This window comes from Sinohyriopsis cumingii, chromosome 17 (genome assembly GCF_028554795.1).
Source record: "Sinohyriopsis cumingii isolate HCF-2022 chromosome 17, ASM2855479v2, whole genome shotgun sequence".
NCBI lineage: Eukaryota > Metazoa > Mollusca > Bivalvia > Unionida > Unionidae > Sinohyriopsis > Sinohyriopsis cumingii.
Genome location: NC_142977.1, coordinates 31,658,833 through 31,677,762, shown reverse-complemented (window position 1 = coordinate 31,677,762; position 18,930 = coordinate 31,658,833). Strand labels below are relative to the sequence as shown.

The 18,930-nt window shown below is 36.0% G+C and overlaps 1 protein-coding gene across 2 annotated transcripts in view; it reads right to left on the bottom strand.

The window, feature by feature from the left end:
- The window catches only part of LOC149778358 (uncharacterized), a 78,730-nt gene that overhangs the window by 19,231 nt on the left and 40,569 nt on the right, over positions 1 to 18,930 (bottom strand). For both annotated transcript variants that reach the window (XM_089939180.1, XM_089939181.1), the window contains one exon: positions 4,749 to 4,783. In XM_089939180.1, coding sequence (XP_089795306.1) covers positions 4,749 to 4,783 — 35 coding nt within the window. The remainder of the gene's footprint in view (positions 1 to 4,748; positions 4,784 to 18,930) is intronic.

Genomic DNA, 18,930 nt, shown 5'->3' with positions numbered 1-18,930 from the left:
AGACCTTCACTTGCTTCTGCAACTCTTTCAGTAACCTTTGCAATGGGTTTAAATAATTTTTCTGTACCTTCTGCATATTCAACTTGAGATTCTTGACGTTCTTGAAGTTTTTGTTTAAAAGAATCACGAACAGGCAAAAACTTTTTGATTGCTTCTAATCTTTCTCTTGCTAATCTAGCTGTATAAGATTCGGCACCAGGTGTCATTATTGATATATAAATAATGATCTAATTATAGCAACAGAGAGTGCGCGACCTCGATGAGACGTCATATGGGTAAACGACAACATATATACCTGTTTTATATATAAAAAAACCACAAAAATAAAGGAACACAAAAACTAACCCACAAGAGAGACTCTGGGAGACAGACTCTTGGAGAGAAACTCTCGGTAAGTTAGAGGCTTTGGTTTAGCGTTATTGACCTTATTTTTTTTTATTTTTTTCGTATGATGCTTTTAGTTTTCGGGCTCAGATACTGCATCTTTGAACTCTGCCGGAAAAAAGTGGTTTATAAACGCAAGCAATATTGCACCATTCGGTAACTAAAAAGTATATTTTCAGTTTCAAATTTCAAATTTAATGAACAAAAGTTCTTTCAGTAAATAGAAAAGTTGTGAAGGACATTTGTCAACGCTTGATCTCCGATAGAAATTTTATGTAATGTCGCAAAGTTCAGTTGATCAGGTCAGCTAGAGTAGTTCTGGCAATAATATACAAGGTTTTCAGTTGAAATGTTTACAAAGACATTCACCTCAACTACAGTATTGAATATTCCAGTTGTTAGATATTTTGTCTGAAGGGATGATAACTGGATTGTGTAACTTGTACTAAATTTAGAGGTGTTGATATTGTGGAAATACGTTGATGCCGAAGTGCATTCATATAACTCTCATGGAATTTGTATTCCCATAATGTTTTGCGACAGGACATTTGCATGATTTGATTTTGAAGAATGCTATGATTGAATATCTTCTCACTTGGGATACCAGAATTTGTCACGATTCTCCTCATATGAGAGATTAGTTTATTTCCTCCTATAGCTGACATTTTAACAACGCATTTCCTAGGAGTGGAATGCAAGATCCACAGCGCGTGGCAACAGTAATGTAAAGGGGACAGTCTACATTGTAAGAGGCTGGCAGGTGTTTTTCTGCATACTCTCTGGATATTCACGTTGAACAGCGTGTTGGAATTTCACATGTACTATGAACTATTTGAACCTTTACTTATGTTTGGAGAATTCTTTGTAGGATAAATTGGACCATATTACGACCTACGTTACAAATGCTGTGCATGTTTTGTGATATGTGCCTTTGTTCCCAAAGTGGCAGGGTACAGTTTCGTAAACTGGCACCTGGCAAATTTCTTAACTTAAGGCTATGGTGTGACTTTGTCAGCTATTATTGTTTACTATTTAAAGATATAGATATATTTGTGAACTGGGTGTTTTGGGCTTGTGTTGTTCTTGAAATTGGCGTCAGGCATGTACACCTTCCATAGTTACTCTGCAGTATGTTGATAGTGAAATACCAATAGTCGGCTAGGAAGAAGTGCTAGTCTGCCACAGCAGTAAATACGTGTGTTTGGGGCAAGAAGAATATCTCAAAAACGACTTGGATGACAACATTTTCAATTGCATCAGCCTGTTTAGTACACACTGTTTTGCAGAATTGTCATCTTGGTAAAGGGCTTGTGTTTGCACTGTGAGCATCACACGGTGTCAAAAATGACCTTCGGACATGAACATTGTAGGTAGACATTTTGAGTTGAGGTGCATAAACTTCTACTGCTATGAACGGCCATTGATTTCCTTGGTTAAGTGGATAATATTCTTATGCTTTTTTAATACAGGTATCCCAAATTATGGACCTTTTTGACCTCACTTGTGTATTTGATTTTTTTATGATTTTTTTTTATACAGGGTCGATTATTGCGGCATCACATTTGTACATCAAAACTGGCTCATGCCCCCCCCCCCATGTGTGTTCGATTACCGACGGAAATGACGTTTTTCATTGTGTTGATTGAAATAATAAAATTAATTGACTCCAGAAAGCGGATATGGATAACTCCTAATTTTGTGGCCAATCAATATTCGAGAGTAATGCACAAGTAATTCATGAGCGTATTGGGGACAGAAAAACTGACACATAGTGATGTATTGATGTCCCTTACACTCATTCAAATACTTGAGATAGGGGAGATTCAATCTTAAGGACGGGCGAATATAGCTCAAAAAACGCGCGCGTGTGTGTGTGATTATGATTTTTTACGTAGCTTTAACAATTTTTCAGTCATATCGCTACGATGTCTGCAGTGTGGCAGTTTATAGTGATGTCTAGCACTGGGGTATCATGCCGCAGACATGTAGCATGATGCCCCACCCAGTCACATTATCCTGACACCAGGCCGACCAGTCCTAACACTAACCTTTCAATGCCGAGCGCCTAGCGAGGCAACGGTTAGTACCATTTTTGTAAGTCTTTGTTATGACTCAGCCGGCGTTTGAACCCACGACCTACCTCTTCCGAGGCGGTCAAAGAACGCAGAAGAACAACGAAAACTACACATTTATTAACATCTAATCCTAATATTGCACACATGCAGACATTCTCACTAGCACTACACCAAATAATAACATTAATAAAAACTAGTTTCAGTCCTAGTATTCAGCTCTCTTTCCCTATTGATCAGTTCTGTTTTCTATGTAACTGGAACACAAAAATATCCAACTTCTCCACGTGAATCTTGATCCGTATATCACACAACAGATTTAGGCCACGACATTTACGCAGTTTATCATCAATATGTCATTGGAATATATACCTATTCAACACGAACTATGGTCCATACATGGTCACAATTCTTTTTTATTTTCTTGTTCCATAATTCAAACCAATACCTTTGCTTTACGTGCTCGTATTTCAAACGTTCATGTACACAGGCCAGCACACTCGGCAAAGCCTGTCCTGTGAATTCACTGGCATCTATCACTAACATGACCTCTTTCTCTGTTTTATGTTTCCTAAAATCATCAATATATCTACGAAACTTGCTTTTGCTCACACAGCAAGGGAATCATGTAGGAACACATGCTTTCCTTAAATTACGAGCGCCAGTATTATTAAATGAGCCCTATCTTTGTCCACTCTTGGCAATATGTTACAATAAAACTGTCAACTTGACCGGATTGAGAGAGATTCCTCCCCACTTCTTGACAATCAACGGATCCTTTCTGGTGTCATTTGGCTAGTTCACACAATACTCGCACTGGTACATCATGCCCCAGACATGGAGCATGACGTCCTACCCAGTCATACTTATCCTGATACCAAGCCGACCAGTTCCTACACTAAACGTCTTAATCCCGAGCGCCTTGCGAGGCAGTTGTTAGGACCATTTTAATAAGATTTGGTGTGATTCGGCCGGGCATCGAAACCCGCAACCTCCTCCATCAAAGCGGACGCTTTAACCACTTGGCCACCGGAGCGGTCAGCTAACTAGGTAAATAGGTTTAAACAATGACCGCTTTTCCTGGAATAGCTGCTTCGTTCAAATTAAATGTGAGATAAATTGATCACCCCCCCCCACACACACACACACACCACCACCACCACCACCTTTAAATTAGAGTCTCAACTTTTAATCAATATATTGTCATTTAACATTAGGAATTCCCTGATTTAGAAGCTTCAATAGACTTATAGGACAGGAAAAAGTTTCTGAAGGTTCATTGTTGAACGTACGAAGTAAAGGTTATTATTCTTAATTCGCGGAAAATAAAAGTGCTTCATGTTATGAATACTTATTTGAGATCAGAAAAGCTGGTTTTAAAAGATAAGCAAAATATGGACCTTACAGTAATATTGCAATCGGTTTGTCCGTCTGTCTGTCTGTTTTTGTTGTTGTTGGGTTTAACGCCATTTTTTCAGCACAAGATAGGCTATACATGGCGACCAGTATAAGTGGTGGAGGAAGAATCAGGGAAAACCCCGGAAAGAATCCCCGACCGACGAGAAGCTACTGGCAAGCTTACTCCCATATCCATACTGACCGAACACCGATCTGTTGGTCAAGTGGTTAGAGTGTCCGCCTTGGATACGGGAGGTCGTGGGTTCGATACCCGGTCGAGTCGTACCAAAGACTTACAAAAATGGTACTAACAGCTGCCTCGGTTGGCGCTCAGCATTAAGAGGTTAGTGTTAGGACTGGTCTGCCTGGTGTCAGGATAATGTGGCGGGGTATGTCATCATGCTACATGTCTACGGCATGATGCCCCAATGCTAGACATCACTATAAACTGTCATACTGCATACATCGTAGTAACATGACCGAATTTTTTTTTTAAGCTCGTTAAAAATCCAAATCTCTCTCTCTCTCTCTCTCTCTCTCTCTCTCTCTCACACACACACACACACACACATTAGCCGAATCGGAGACTTGAACCCAAGCAGACTGAGGTGAAATGGAAGTTATCCGTAACGGTGAACGTTTTAGACCACTCGGCCACTCGGGGCCCCCGTCTCTCTGTCTGTCAATCTGTATGCCTGTCTGTTTGTGTCTGTTTCTCTCTCTCTCTCAAATTGAAGCCACAGATAGAAACGTTAATTTGTCTGCCCTATGCACTTTCTGTGTAGTCCTATTAACACGGATACGTGGAAGACGTACAAAAGTATGGAAATACTATAACAAAACAATTATATTCCTTTTTGATACTGCAGTAAAGGAAACGTAAAACGAACTTACCAGTACTGGCGGCTTTCCAGATAAATTTTCGTAACCTGAAACATATAGGCATCAATGTTTGCAGCTCACTTTGGTAGGCGCAATAATAATAATAATAATAATAATGATATGATAATAATAATAATGATAATGCTGTTTTAATATGTATCATTATATTTAAGACAAACAATAAATGTATCTATCTTTTTTATTAAACAATATACAATATATTTATCAGTTACCTTTTGTTTCGTATACAATAACAATGTGCCGTTGCACATTGGACATGTATGCATAAATCCACTCATCCACCCACCCACCCATCCATCCATCCATCCATCCATCCATACATACATACATACATACATGCATGCATACATACATACATACATACATACATACATACATACATGCATACAATAAACGAAATATCTTATTTTTTTAGTATAGAGCATCATAAATTTAAGAAGAAAATCCATCTGCTTTAGTGCTAATGATCTTTTACAATCCAGGATATGACTTTCTCGATAAGAAAAAATGCATACTATTTTGGTGACTAACAAATAACACGAATTGCCGTGTTTTCTAAAATTCACAACATACGTCAATTATCCTTTAAAAATACAAGTCGATCAATTCATAATTATCTATGATACCAGTGGCTCACTGACCAATCATATCACTTGCATATCGCAGAACATTTTTCAATCACCTATGTTAGTCTTCCTTGTTTGAATAATTGCAAAGAGCACGGGCACCTGCACATTTTCAGGTGAAAATTTATAATGTGTGGTGCTATTTGTCTCCATATCTATGGGACATTTTCGGTAGACAGTAAGAACTGTTAACGCAATAGTATGCACAGACGTTCAAAAATACGAAAATAAATTATTTACTCCAAAACTTGATCGGCACATATATTATGAAGATAAGTATTATTATTAATGAACCAATTATACAATTACTTCTGAGTGGTGTATATATTTCCAGTAATAGAGTAGTATTTATTAACGTTATATTGAACAATGTATGCTTTACTACTCTCGTGTAGGTGTATAACAACACTAGAGACAAAAGGTAAAAGCTAAATAATTTCTAACATACTGGTGCCAAAAAGAAAATGTTTGCACCATTAAACTTATGTAGGGAGAAAATAGTAACAGACCTCTTTATATATATATATATATATATATATATATATATATATATATATATATATATATATATATACAAATCGTTCGAACATCCAGACTGGAGTACAGGTAATAATATGTCGTTGTAATTCGTCACAGATAGTATAGTCTCCTAGAACTTTACAAACACAAAAATGTTTCATGACCTATTTTTGTTCGGGGGGGGGGGGAGTGGGGACGTAGTTTAATGTATTAAACATAGGTTAACAATGAGAATGTCCGTGGTCCAGAACTCGCAGTGTTGCTGCATCTTGTTCTCGTTATAAAGGGTTTGAAATTTGCACAATAAAGAAAAAATGCGAACGGAATGCAGCAGTTTGGTTAAAATGCACACGGAACTATAACGTAGGTACACAACGAAGGATGACGTAAAGGTATAAACAACACGACGACGTATATGAACGTAATAGACAATGACATAATTACACAATGAACAATGATGTAGCACCAAAAAATATTTAAAGCAAAACATCTTCGTCATGAAACACGAGCCATGGCATAAAGTACATCGTATTGAATAGTGTAAAAGACATGAAAGAAATATTTGTTGTGTTTAACATGAAAACATGAATAAAGTATGTCTGCTCAAGGCCAGTTCTGTTGAAGAATATTTATGAGAATATAAGTTGTAGTTTCATGGTTACAAGGATAAAAAATCATTTATTCTAAGGACTAAACTGGTCGAAACTGTATGGATCAACATATTTTGTTTTTCGACAGTTTGCACATTTTAAACAATAAAATTTATAATTTCCAACCATTATAATTTCGAAGTACAAACCAAATTATTAAAATGAGCCAACTGTTTAACTTCACCAATAAATGCTTGAAATCCAAAAAGATTGTTTGCAAACTGGAAGACTGAAGAGAGGGAATACACAGAACGTTTTTGGTACGAGTAAGAGTTATCTCTCTGCGACAAACTAGACGATATGCATAAAGATGAAAAGTTATCATCCCCTTCGAAAACGAAATAGAAAATGACAGACATATAATGAAAGTATAAACCAGTTTAAGACTATTAGTATTGTTGAGTAGGAAACGAAAAGTTAGTAGACGGTAGTCCGCAAATATTTGCACATGAACGTTAGTAGATAGTAAATTTAGGCTCGGTACTTTAGGACAAGAAAAATGCAATTTCATATACGAAGCAAAGGTGAACATTACTCAGCGCTTTTAGATTTTGACTTGTGGCCAAAGCAGCCATGCTTTTAGCATAATTTAAGCAGTGGACGAAATATCTAAACTCAGATGTTATTCTATATTTCAAAATTGCATACAGTGGATGACTTATTTTGATGCAAGATTTCACAAACTAATCAGCAGTCCCACAATTTAGTTTGATGCCCAATATAAACTGAACTTATATCAAATATATTTAACAAGATGCGTGTTAACTACATCCAAAAGATATATTTGATATAAAAACTACTAAACAGTGTGGATAACTACACATCAAAATGAAACATAGATTATTCTCTGATCCGATACTATCACAATATAATATAAACGTTTGGCTAAATTAGCTAAGCTGGGAGATACGAATAGCACAAACTGATTGTGGAACACAATGATACCATCTTACTAAACAAGCCCCCTTCCCCCAAAAAATCAGTGTACATGTTTACTTCTAGATTAGAAGATCCTGAATGAGTGTGGAATACATTTACCCATTAAGCGTTTACAATCATGTCAGTAATACATTAAATATACAAAAATTCAATTCACTCTTTAACAAGTTTAGACTTTCTTCGTAAAGCGATTACAGATACATAAATGATTAAAATAACATGCAATCGTCTATTTCAATTGCACAAGATGCTATAAAATATTACTAGTACTATCTAATTTTAGGAAAAGGGGATTATGTAGATGACGAAAAGATTTTTTATCAGCATTTATATATTACATACCAGAGTGAAGAATAAAATTAGACTACGCTTTTGATGGCTGCAGTAATAATCGAGTGACATAGCTATGAAGATGGGTAGTATTGTTGGATATATTAGCAGCCTAAAGCAATACGAAATAGATTTAAATCCTACTGCAAAGACAGCATAAATATAATGATATCTGCCAACTTTCTGATGAAAGGAATATATAAGATGGGAATATATATTAGTTTCACTTGTAATGGATGTTGTTTTGCTTATTGATTACATGTTTAGTTTTCTTCAAATAATTAAATATTGTTGCATTTTGATACTATATCATCTTACGGCAAATATATAACTTATCGAAAACAGGGAAATATGGCACAAAGATTTAAATACCTTAGTCTTGTTCATTGTTGTATAACATACCTTGGAGCAACGTGAAACAAGAACAATCTTATCAGATAATTCTAAATATATTAAAGGCACTGGTTAATTTCTTCATCTCGTTGGCTTTAAAGATAAAAAGGTTACCCTCAGAACACGGCTTCAACAAGTTGTATAGAATGTTTGGCATTCGTAATCCTAAAGAAGTTATGATCTTTACAAGTTGACCAACAACAGCATCTTCATCACATACAAATTCAAGCAGTTACTGGAGTCGTTTAGGTCAAGTTTTTCATTTCGCACTCTGTGGTAAGCAGCTTAAAATTCATATATATAATCACATTCAAACAGTTCATTGTCAAAAGTATGATAGCGCTCTTCCGCGTGATTTCCCATTAAAAATAACAGATACAAAGTCTCTAAAGGGGTAGAAGTAGGAAACCAAGACTAAGATCAGGAAAGCGTATGCCTCCGGTACGATGTGTTACTAGTAAATAAATTGCACAACCAGTTAATGAAAAGTGCATGTAGAAAAAAAGAAAGCGAATTGTTGACACGCCAGAAAATAAAACCTAAGGAATTATGGTATTATGATATCTGATACTACGCAATATGTGTGGAGACAGTGATCCAGAAATTTTTATTGTTTTAAATCAGCAATGGAAAAAGTTTCACGTGTTATACTAGGTCTTCCAAATATGGTGTATTCCACAGGTTTCCAATTTACAGAAACCAAAGAGAAATTTTAAGAAACACAAAACCTTCACAAAACAAATAACGTACATGTTCAATATTGTATCGTGATCACAGTTGCATCTGTTGTAATTTGTGAAGTAAATATGATACTAGATCACGTGGTTGTGGTGTACATTAGCTAATGTTCAATAAGATATAATCTTTAAAATCAACAGAAACGAAATCGTGTGTACTCAGAATGTTTTATCTTTCGTAAACATTCACAGTAATTAACTAATATGATTAGGGTTAAGGTATTGTTAAATGTACAGCAAGGGGCCTTATAACATCATTTATTCGCTGAGTGACTATATAATAGAAAGGTTATATCTGTAGTAGATCAGATAGGGACTAAAGACAGAAAATGTTTCGATTAAAACTGTATGATCTGTCCATCTATATCAGTAGACATTAGAATTATCAGCACGGATGACTTGTAAAAGTGCAACATTATCAAAAAGATCCTGCGTGAGAACTGTATGTTTTAGCTGTCTTCTATAGCAAGGTAACAACATGAATATAAACTATATATTTAGATATTAATATTATCAAAGAAGATGCACAAATATGTATATTGTAAATCAGCTTGAGTTAAACAAACGAAGCAAACATTTTCTTCGTCTAGAGGTTCTCTTTGTCTATATAGTGCTTACATGTCTGTAATATGACATGGTGTCATTGTCCACCAGTAAACGATTGATGTCATTCGAACACGACGCCACCATTACATTTTGATGATTGCATGACCGGTAAGTCATTTCCTGGTAACTTCCTTCTTTGTGAATCTACAAACCTGATGCATGATAATTTTGTATTTATTTGTTATGGCACACTTACTAGTCGTGCAAGACGGCGTTTTAACCGTTATCACTCACGAATTAACAAATTTGTAACCATAACACGCAAAATCTTGGAACACGCTTGGATTCATCATTGCAAGCCCTGTTCTTATTTATAGATTGAATTCCCAATATGTTGTCTTTTTGGATATGTTATTATAATTTTTATCTTACCGAAGATGCATAATGAATTTGCGTCAATCATTAACATTACTTGGCCGAATTTGTTTTTGTGTATGCATGTTATAGTAAACTTAATACATCAATCATTGGATAATTCAAAGGTAAATTGGCATTGTTAGTTCGAATTCCTATCCTTTTTTTTTCTCAATCTCTAGAATTATGGACAGGCGAAATCATCACCATGTGGCTAATTATATCGAATTATGTGCAGTATCGTAACACTTAATTACACAATGCATTTAATCATGCCGCAAATTAAACGTCAGACCAGTCCGATCAAAACAAGAAGATTACTGTATATTATAAAACAATTTAAGCAAATCTTTCGAAACCACTGAATGAAATTTTAGTCACTGACCATTGCATGTTTTAATAGCAAACAATCATACTTCCCCAACTGATATTACATGCAGCACCTCAAATCCAACCCACACACCTGGAAGCGAGGGGTTAATGGGACTATAGCAAATTGTCCCATCTGCACGACTTGTTAATGAGTCGAGTGGCACATAGACAGTATTTTGTATAAACCTGTATCAGACCAATTATAGGTTTGTTGGAATATGAACTCATCACACATTTACAAAGAACACTATCAGACAATTTAGATATATTCGACTAAGATTACAACATATTAGGTAAAGTATTAAAACAGAAAAATCGCATGGTGCTATGAAATGCACCTATTTGACCAACCATTGTGATGATGACACGTTTTTGTACTTTAGCGGAGCTTTGGAAAAGCGGGCAAACAGGAGTAAAATAGGGAATCAAACAGACTACGGCAAATTTCACTGTGGTTCAGAACTGTCATAACGAAAGGTACTAAAAGTGTTTGTTTCGGCCCAGTTTTCACCGTGTCATTGCCCTCTTTAGCGGTTGGCGTGGATATTATTGCCTGGTACATTTTAGTAATAGTGAAGAGAAGGGGTGGTTTTTATGAAGTTTGTAATTATATTGAAACAGACAAAAAAATCTTCTTCCATAGACTGCAATAATATTGTTTGACCAAAGTGAACTACATCGGCCACAACAGGCAAAACATGACGAGTTCAAAATAAACTTTGAGGCGATGAAAATGATGTAATTTTTCTTGAGAAAATTCACTTATAGGTGTTTAATTTAAAATAAGGCCATATCACTGTATACATGTAGTACTATGCCAGCAGTTGTAGTGATAAGATAAAGATGGTTACACGTTCAAGAATACTATTGCTTAATAGTTTATCATGCATAGTCTTCTTCCGAAAGATTTTGAAATAAGTATTTCCCTACATATTTTCAACCATTAAGTGATTTTGTGAATTCCACGTCTTAATTCCCCACCTGTATTTCAAACTTATTCGTCCCATCTAATTTCTCCATTAGTGGCTCAGCTGAAGCTTTGCTTTCTTTCCAGGACATGTGCTGTTTCGTTACCCTCCAATATGGGTTGTTAGAAACCAGGTAAATATTGAACGATTCTGATCATGACTTACATAATCATCACCAAGCTTTGTCTCTCCTACGTGTCTGCTTTTGACTGAGAATAATTCGTGAATTTATTATGGCATATATATATATATATATATATATATATATATATATATATATATATTATACATACATGCATATTATTCGGCTGTTAGGAATGATAAGAAAAGTTTTCAATTATTGATATAACTGTTACGTTATTCCTTTCAAACCTATACATGCGATTAAATGGATAAATGATCTTCCTCACATTTTGGAGTGTTTTGTCTAACATCTCTATAAAATTCTGTTAAATTGACATTTTTTATATAGTTTGTATTCACTTGTTGTACCTTGCAAGATGCCACAGCAATTTGTCCTGCTCCGAAATATGACATGCATTTGTCCAGTTAAATTGTTGTCAATTTTTGCTGTGAACATCACTGGTTTTGCATTTTATGATCTTTATTCCTCTAGCACTAAGCTTTCTAGTTAGTTCCAACATATTTTATTTCACAGATTTGTATTTGGCGATTGCAAGATGTATGATGTAGAAGGTACAAGATTAGAACGAAAGACAGTGGTTATAATGTTGTTCTTCTTTGTTTTAGATTGCACCATGACATCATATAATACATTTATACAACCTGGTCCTTTGTATACTGTGGAATTATATAACTTGTCCTTTGATTTTTGATGCAAACAATATGCTGATGGTACATGTTTGACCGCTTTGTCCATGATTATACCGGAAATTCCGTGCTTCTGCATTGCTCAGACGACACTTTTGGTAAACATTTTCTTTGGCACTTTTCCGTTCATCAAAGCTGCAGTACTATTATACTATCGCAACCACTACATGTAAATACTGGACTGTTATTGATTATACTGGTTTTCTAATTTAGCTGTCGAAAATTCTTCATGCATTTTATCTATCTAATATATGAAGTGTAAACATATTTCTTATCCTAACAATATTTCAGGTGTGTTAGGAAAACAAACCCAAACATTTTCGCACTCATCTGTTTTCTTCTACCATTTCTGCTTAGGTGTGATGACACCAGTGTTGAAAAACTATTTCGTCCAACATAAACATACCATGTATTTTATAGGCATGTGTTTTACCATACTGAGATATAACTATGATGTCAAAATGTATATGTTTCTCCCGTTTATTGTTTTGAATTTGATTGATACAGTTTCATTCTGTATTTTCTGACATAGCTCTACTGGTATCCGACTCTAAGAAGGATGTATATTTATAGGCATATCTCAATAATGTTCAATTTTGTTGTGCTATATATATATATATATATATATATATATATATATATATATATATATATATAATGTTCCTCAAAGGAAACGCGCTTTTCAAAATTCACTTTGAGAGTGGTGTCTCTCTCCCAATAAGAAGAGAACGAAAACGCTATAATGCAGGATTACGATTACTGCTGCAGCTTTCACCAGAATAATTCTTCCAGAAGAGGAGGACTCCAATTTAGCGTTGGTTGAGTTCCTGTCGACTACGCCATATGTTTGGCCTGCGACAGTAGCATTACCTTCACCTCCTTTCCGTCATTGTCATTGGTAAATTATTTCAGAAAGATAAAGAAAGAATGGAGAATCTTCTGAAACGACTTCGTCCACAACCTTTTAACGTTAATGTTACATTAGAATATATGACAATGAATTGCACGAAGACTAAAAGGAATACCGGCACATAAACAAAACTAAACAATTGGATTTTATCCTTTTCGACTATGAATGTACACAAGGGACACCATTCACATCGCAGTGTATAGGCAACTGATCGTGGTTGTTAACCGTGCATGCAAGAACCAATGTTTTTTCACTTTCCTACTTGTGGTAAGATTCCTGTAGGATGTGAAAAAAAATCTTTCCTGGCTCTCGATCTGGTCCTTAATAATCCGAATCGATCTTAGACGATACGGACGACACTTAGAGCGAAGAGTACTTCCAGCGTTACGGTGACTGCTATCAATAAGCTATAGTCATGACACACAATTATCGGGATATAATGGGCTATATATTTTCAAATAATATTTAGAACAAGGCAGCAAATTGTCCAATAGTCACTATCAATGAGCCGAACACATCTACATGAAAGTTGGATAATTACAGTTTAAAGATGCCATGAGTTATTTAGCCATCCATTTGAGTAGAATGCTTAAAACGTTTGAAATGACAGAAACGCTCCATATCTTATTTTGCGCACTACTTTTTCATTGTCAAAGCTAACTAAGGTGTTTTGCTCTGAGACTCCCGCTTGCCTGGCGATCGATATTACATCTCCAACGCTATTTATGTACACATAACAAAGAGAAGCATTTTACGCTCGGTACCATGCACATTCTTCAAACCCGTTTCACTTTTAAAAAGTAATTCTGAAATACATCTAATCCGATTCAGACATTTTATGCCGTTACTGTAGAGTTTGTCTACAGAAAGAAGCTCATGCCCCAAAACAAAAACTATCCATTGTGTTCTCACAATCTTATCTCTCAATCAGCCGTCGACATTCCATCAGATCTTTGCGTTGGCTCCATTACTTGAGAGAAAGTGAAGACAAAGAAATATAACATGCTAGAGAGAGAGAGAGAGAGAGAGAGAGAGTGGAGAAAAATGTTTGGGAGTTTTACTGTGGATGTGTGGACTTTAGAAAAACAACGATATCGTCTTTGAATTCAATAGATTTTTCACGTATGTCTCACCTCTTCTCACCAAAACCTGAAATGTCATTTGTTAGAGTTTACTATGGAAGAATTATACTAGCAAACGTACCAACGATGTCTTTGGTTACAAAGACAAATATATCGACTGATAGAAATGCGGAAACACGATTACTACCAACGTGTCAAAAAGGATGCATAACATAGACGCATTACAAAATTTTTCGAAGTGGTGGAGATATAACCTTTGAGTCCATGCGACATTTCGTTTGAGAAACGATCCTATGCAATACATTTGCTGCACGACGTGGATGAGTCTCAGGAAGAAGAAATTAAGAACATTGACGTGTGTTCTTTGTATCTTTGGGTGTGGAAATATGCACGACTTCCTACCTAACACCCTGAAATGCTGACAGACAAGATCAACCCGAAACATATTCGCCAATATGAAGGGTTGACCAAATGCAAAATCTTACGATCATGTTTTAGCACACGATTGGCAAGTAAAATTAATATTTACCTAATATCGCACGTGTGCTAAAACATACAACCTAGACCAATCATATTACGATAAAGACGAAGAACTGCTTGCCACCTTCATACCTTAGAGCGATGCCGATAGAACGACGACGTCAATGAATGTTTTAAAACCGAAACAAGAAGCCTGTTGTTATTTGTGCCTGACTCCAGTTGACAAAACGGCATTCAAAACATGATACAGATCCATAGGCGGCATTACTTTGGAACAGTGGAAAAGAACGATGGAAGACGATCGTTTTATAGAGTCATGTCAAATTGTTGTGTGGTTAAATTGTCTCTACGTCCGATACTGAACAAAACGGAATACTTGGGAGACCCAAGTAAATAATTTTCAGTCGGTGACAATAAAGGAAAACCTCACCAAACATTGGGGGATCGTCCGAGAAGAATTGATCTTCATACGTTATGAAAACGCTACAGAGTTTGCAGTCCCCGACGTGTTTATCACTGCATCGTACATGACAGCTAATGCACGTTTAAAAGTATATTCCGACCTTTGAATATTCAGGAGATTGAGTCCTTTAGTTTGAAACCGATATTTGCATTTAAAAAACATACAAGATAGTCATCGTCCAAACATCGAAGGGAGGGACAGTAGAGGCACATGGTCTATTGTAAGGTTTGCTAGTGGTGGCCCCAAAAATTCTGAACACCTTTACCGTGACCGTCAGGGAAAAATTCATACCAAATGCAAAGCCAAAGAATGACACTGAACTATCTTTCGAGTCGTCTTGTCAACTTTGTTGTCTTCAAGAAAGCTTTACAGTCATGGCAAGGTGAAGACTTTCGCATAATAGTACGGGATATTCATAAACTTATACCTTTGTAAAACGAGCAATATGTCAACCAATCTGTTGCATAGACGTCAAAGTGTGTACCAGAAATGAGTGTTTCGTCCCGACCATAACACTATTCTGTACTATATCGCTGGGAAACAGTAAAAAAACAAGGAAAGTTCCAAGATAAAGACTTCATTGCGAATCCCCGATCGACCGAGTGAGGGACCCAATGCAGACTGCAAACTCGAGTGTGATGTTCGAACTTGCACCGAGAGTAATGCTTTACCCTGCGACATCAGCAATGCAGCATACCATTGCCGCCTTGTACCACCATCAAAAGCAATGCCATTCGCATGCCTTGCCATCTACTAGCGTTACTGGTAAAATGGTGTCGCGCGTATAGATCTCTATGGATATCATACATGCACTCGCTTACCACTTTGGATAAGTCTAGCTCATCGAGATGTACAAACACAAGTAGAATTCATGTTTTCTGCGGCTTCGCATGGCTATTCTTACTTTGAATATCGACTCAGGTCATTCAAGCAATGACCTAAGGATCTCACATCGTTCTCTGGAGCCGGAATGAGGAGGCCAAGTACAGTGCTTCAGTTGTGGGGCTGAAATTCACGAATAGGGGTATGCAGACTCGACTTTCCAGGAAAATGTCAGATGGTATCAGTGCTGTCAACATATTATTTTGATGTGTCATGATTACATCCATTGATACTTTAGAATGGAACATTGTTAGTTTGCCTCTTGAGATAAGAAATGAAACTGATAAAAAGCACAAACAATTTCAAGTAAAACACTAATTAAAATTGCATCTTTTCTAACACTTCAGTGATACTTGAATGCTATAAGAGGGTTTATTACTTTAAAAGTGTTAAAATGGTCATACTTTAATCAAGTACCCACGACTCACAAGAAGTTCGATTCCACGACTTCTACCTGCATGGATGGAACATACTTCATATTTTCCTCCACGGTTCTAGACTTACATGATTACAAAACTCGTTTTCATGGATTGCCAACACAAAACGAGATTTATTCCAACTTGTAGTTTGTGTCTACGTGACTAAATCATTTCTTTGACACTATGTACCAGAATAGATTCCTAATTCCTGTGAATATAATATATCTTTGAAGCATCGAAAACACATGTACATAGAGTTGTGTCATCATACAAGTGAAACACAAGCTCAAAGGCATTCCTCCGTTTTAAACTATGGCTATTTTCTTAGTAAAAAGACTACTGATTCTTAGGAGAGACTGTAGAAAACGCTACGTGAATATAATGCTGAAAATACCAAGAACTTGTTCCTCAGCATTGCAATAAAAAACTTCGTCGAGAGAAATCAATAACATTGTTGAGGAATTAGAAATAACTGTTTCCATCTAACATTTCACTGAATTTTGGACGACACATGTGGCCGTTAGTGTCTATATTGCGCCAATTTCGTTTACCTGCAAATTCATTGTGGACTAAATATGAAACAATACGTGCCCTAAAGGCACGACCACATAAAGCGATCATGTGCTCAAAAGGCGAATTGTGCTAGAAGTGTTGAGAATATTGTTGAAGACAAATTATGTACCCCGTATGAGGGACACACTTGGTGTCATTTATTTACAAATCATACTTACCAGGTAGTGTCTATAGCTAGTTGATTTACGAATGGGAAGATGTACCTGACTGGAACAGTCGTGGCCTCGATGCTTAAATATAAGTAGTGGCATACTATTCTAGAAAATATACGTGTCACTAATCCAAGTAAAACATTAACTTAGAACTAGTGCAAGAAGTAACAATGCAATTAGAAACAAGTTTAGAAACAGTGGAAAAAGAACCAGACAAAGAGGACGAAAAATTCAAAGTCCACGACATTACTGTTGTACACATGGAAACGAATCAGGTAGAAATGACATACTTGGATAAATTAAAGGGAATTAAATTCAGAGAGGAGAGACGAACACCACATGTGTACATAAAATTTATGGGACCCACATTAACTGAGATAGCGTTTACTTACTTGCTTATATGAAATACGATGATTTTAGTTCTTGTTTTATTGATGTACAGAGCCATTGATACGTTGTGTGATTTCGTGTCTAGATACTTGAACTGTAAATGTTTTTCTTTGTGGTCGTGTTTGCACCATTTGAAAATTATTAGACGTGTGTCAGATTCATAAATTATCGTGCTTCGTTGATACTAATCTTCGAATTCTGATCATCATCATCATCATCATCATCATCATGGCTAAATCCTAATCCACCTCCTTCTCATCATTTGTCCAGAAAGAGATAGACAGAAAGTTATATCATCAAAGTTGGGAGGTCATATATCTTCTCCTTTCCTTTGAGAAAGTCCATTGATCTTTTTCTGCCAGATCTTTGTGGTGTATTTTGTTAACGAAGCTGCCGTTTTCAATTTAAGTTTCCAACAAGGAGACAAAGAATTGCGGACACTATTTGCTCAGTACTTATATTGGTTATCCTCTGTCGAGTCCTTCCGTAGATATATATTATCTATGCTGGGGTTTGGACCGAGACAAGGAAATCCCAGTCAAGGGTTTATATTATTTGTCTCCCCACAAAGCTTGCCCGATAGGGGAGACATAAAATATAAACCTGCGACTGGGATTTCCTTGTCTCGGTCCAAACCCCAACGTAGATCTTTTTTTTTTCTCACCCAATAGTTTCCTTTAAAGTAAAAAGAATTCTTCTCTAGTGTTCACGTCCAAAAAGGTACACGTGGCGCATGATTATAAATATGTTATTAAAGGCTGTGGTGTGACCGTTGCGTCCGAAGTACACATTTTATAGGCGTGAGCAAAGAAAAATAACAACATAAAACGTCGCATATTAATGATGTATTATCATATTTAATATATGGACGTTATATGAAATTGACAATAAATAATTAATATTTATTTCAAGAAACTGTTTTATTTTCATCAGTTCCAATTTTGAAAAGTTATACTGTAAATAATAAAACGATAATGGCTACTCAGCTCTACTGTAGTTATACTTAGTGCAAGCGGTAACGAAGAGTAACATCTTTCTTTAGATTATTCACGGGTAATTAGAGATCTGTGTCACTATCGTATATAACTATTCTTTTCTTTGGAGGAAGTGAAACTATGTGTGACATACTTGTGTTGTCCTTAATAATGATTATAAAATTACCCCCGTGTACAATAGACCCTCCAAAAACGGACTCAAGCGGATAACCTTGTGCTAAACTTTCAAGTTCACGGATTCTTTGAAAATTTATTTTTCTGTTCTGGAAATATGGCAAGTGCTACAGTGAAATTTGCTGATGGATTAATGTGTTGACGGATAAATGATTCCTTCTGGCTGGTAAGTGCATTATGTATCATTAAATAGTGTAGGTATATTTTTTATTCAACCTTGGCACAATGGTGATGATTAACAAAATTAGAATAAAGCATGTTTGATATAACACTTGTATGGCTGTTACTAAGTTTTCCGTAGTTGTTAAGAAAGTTGGGAGGTTTTGAA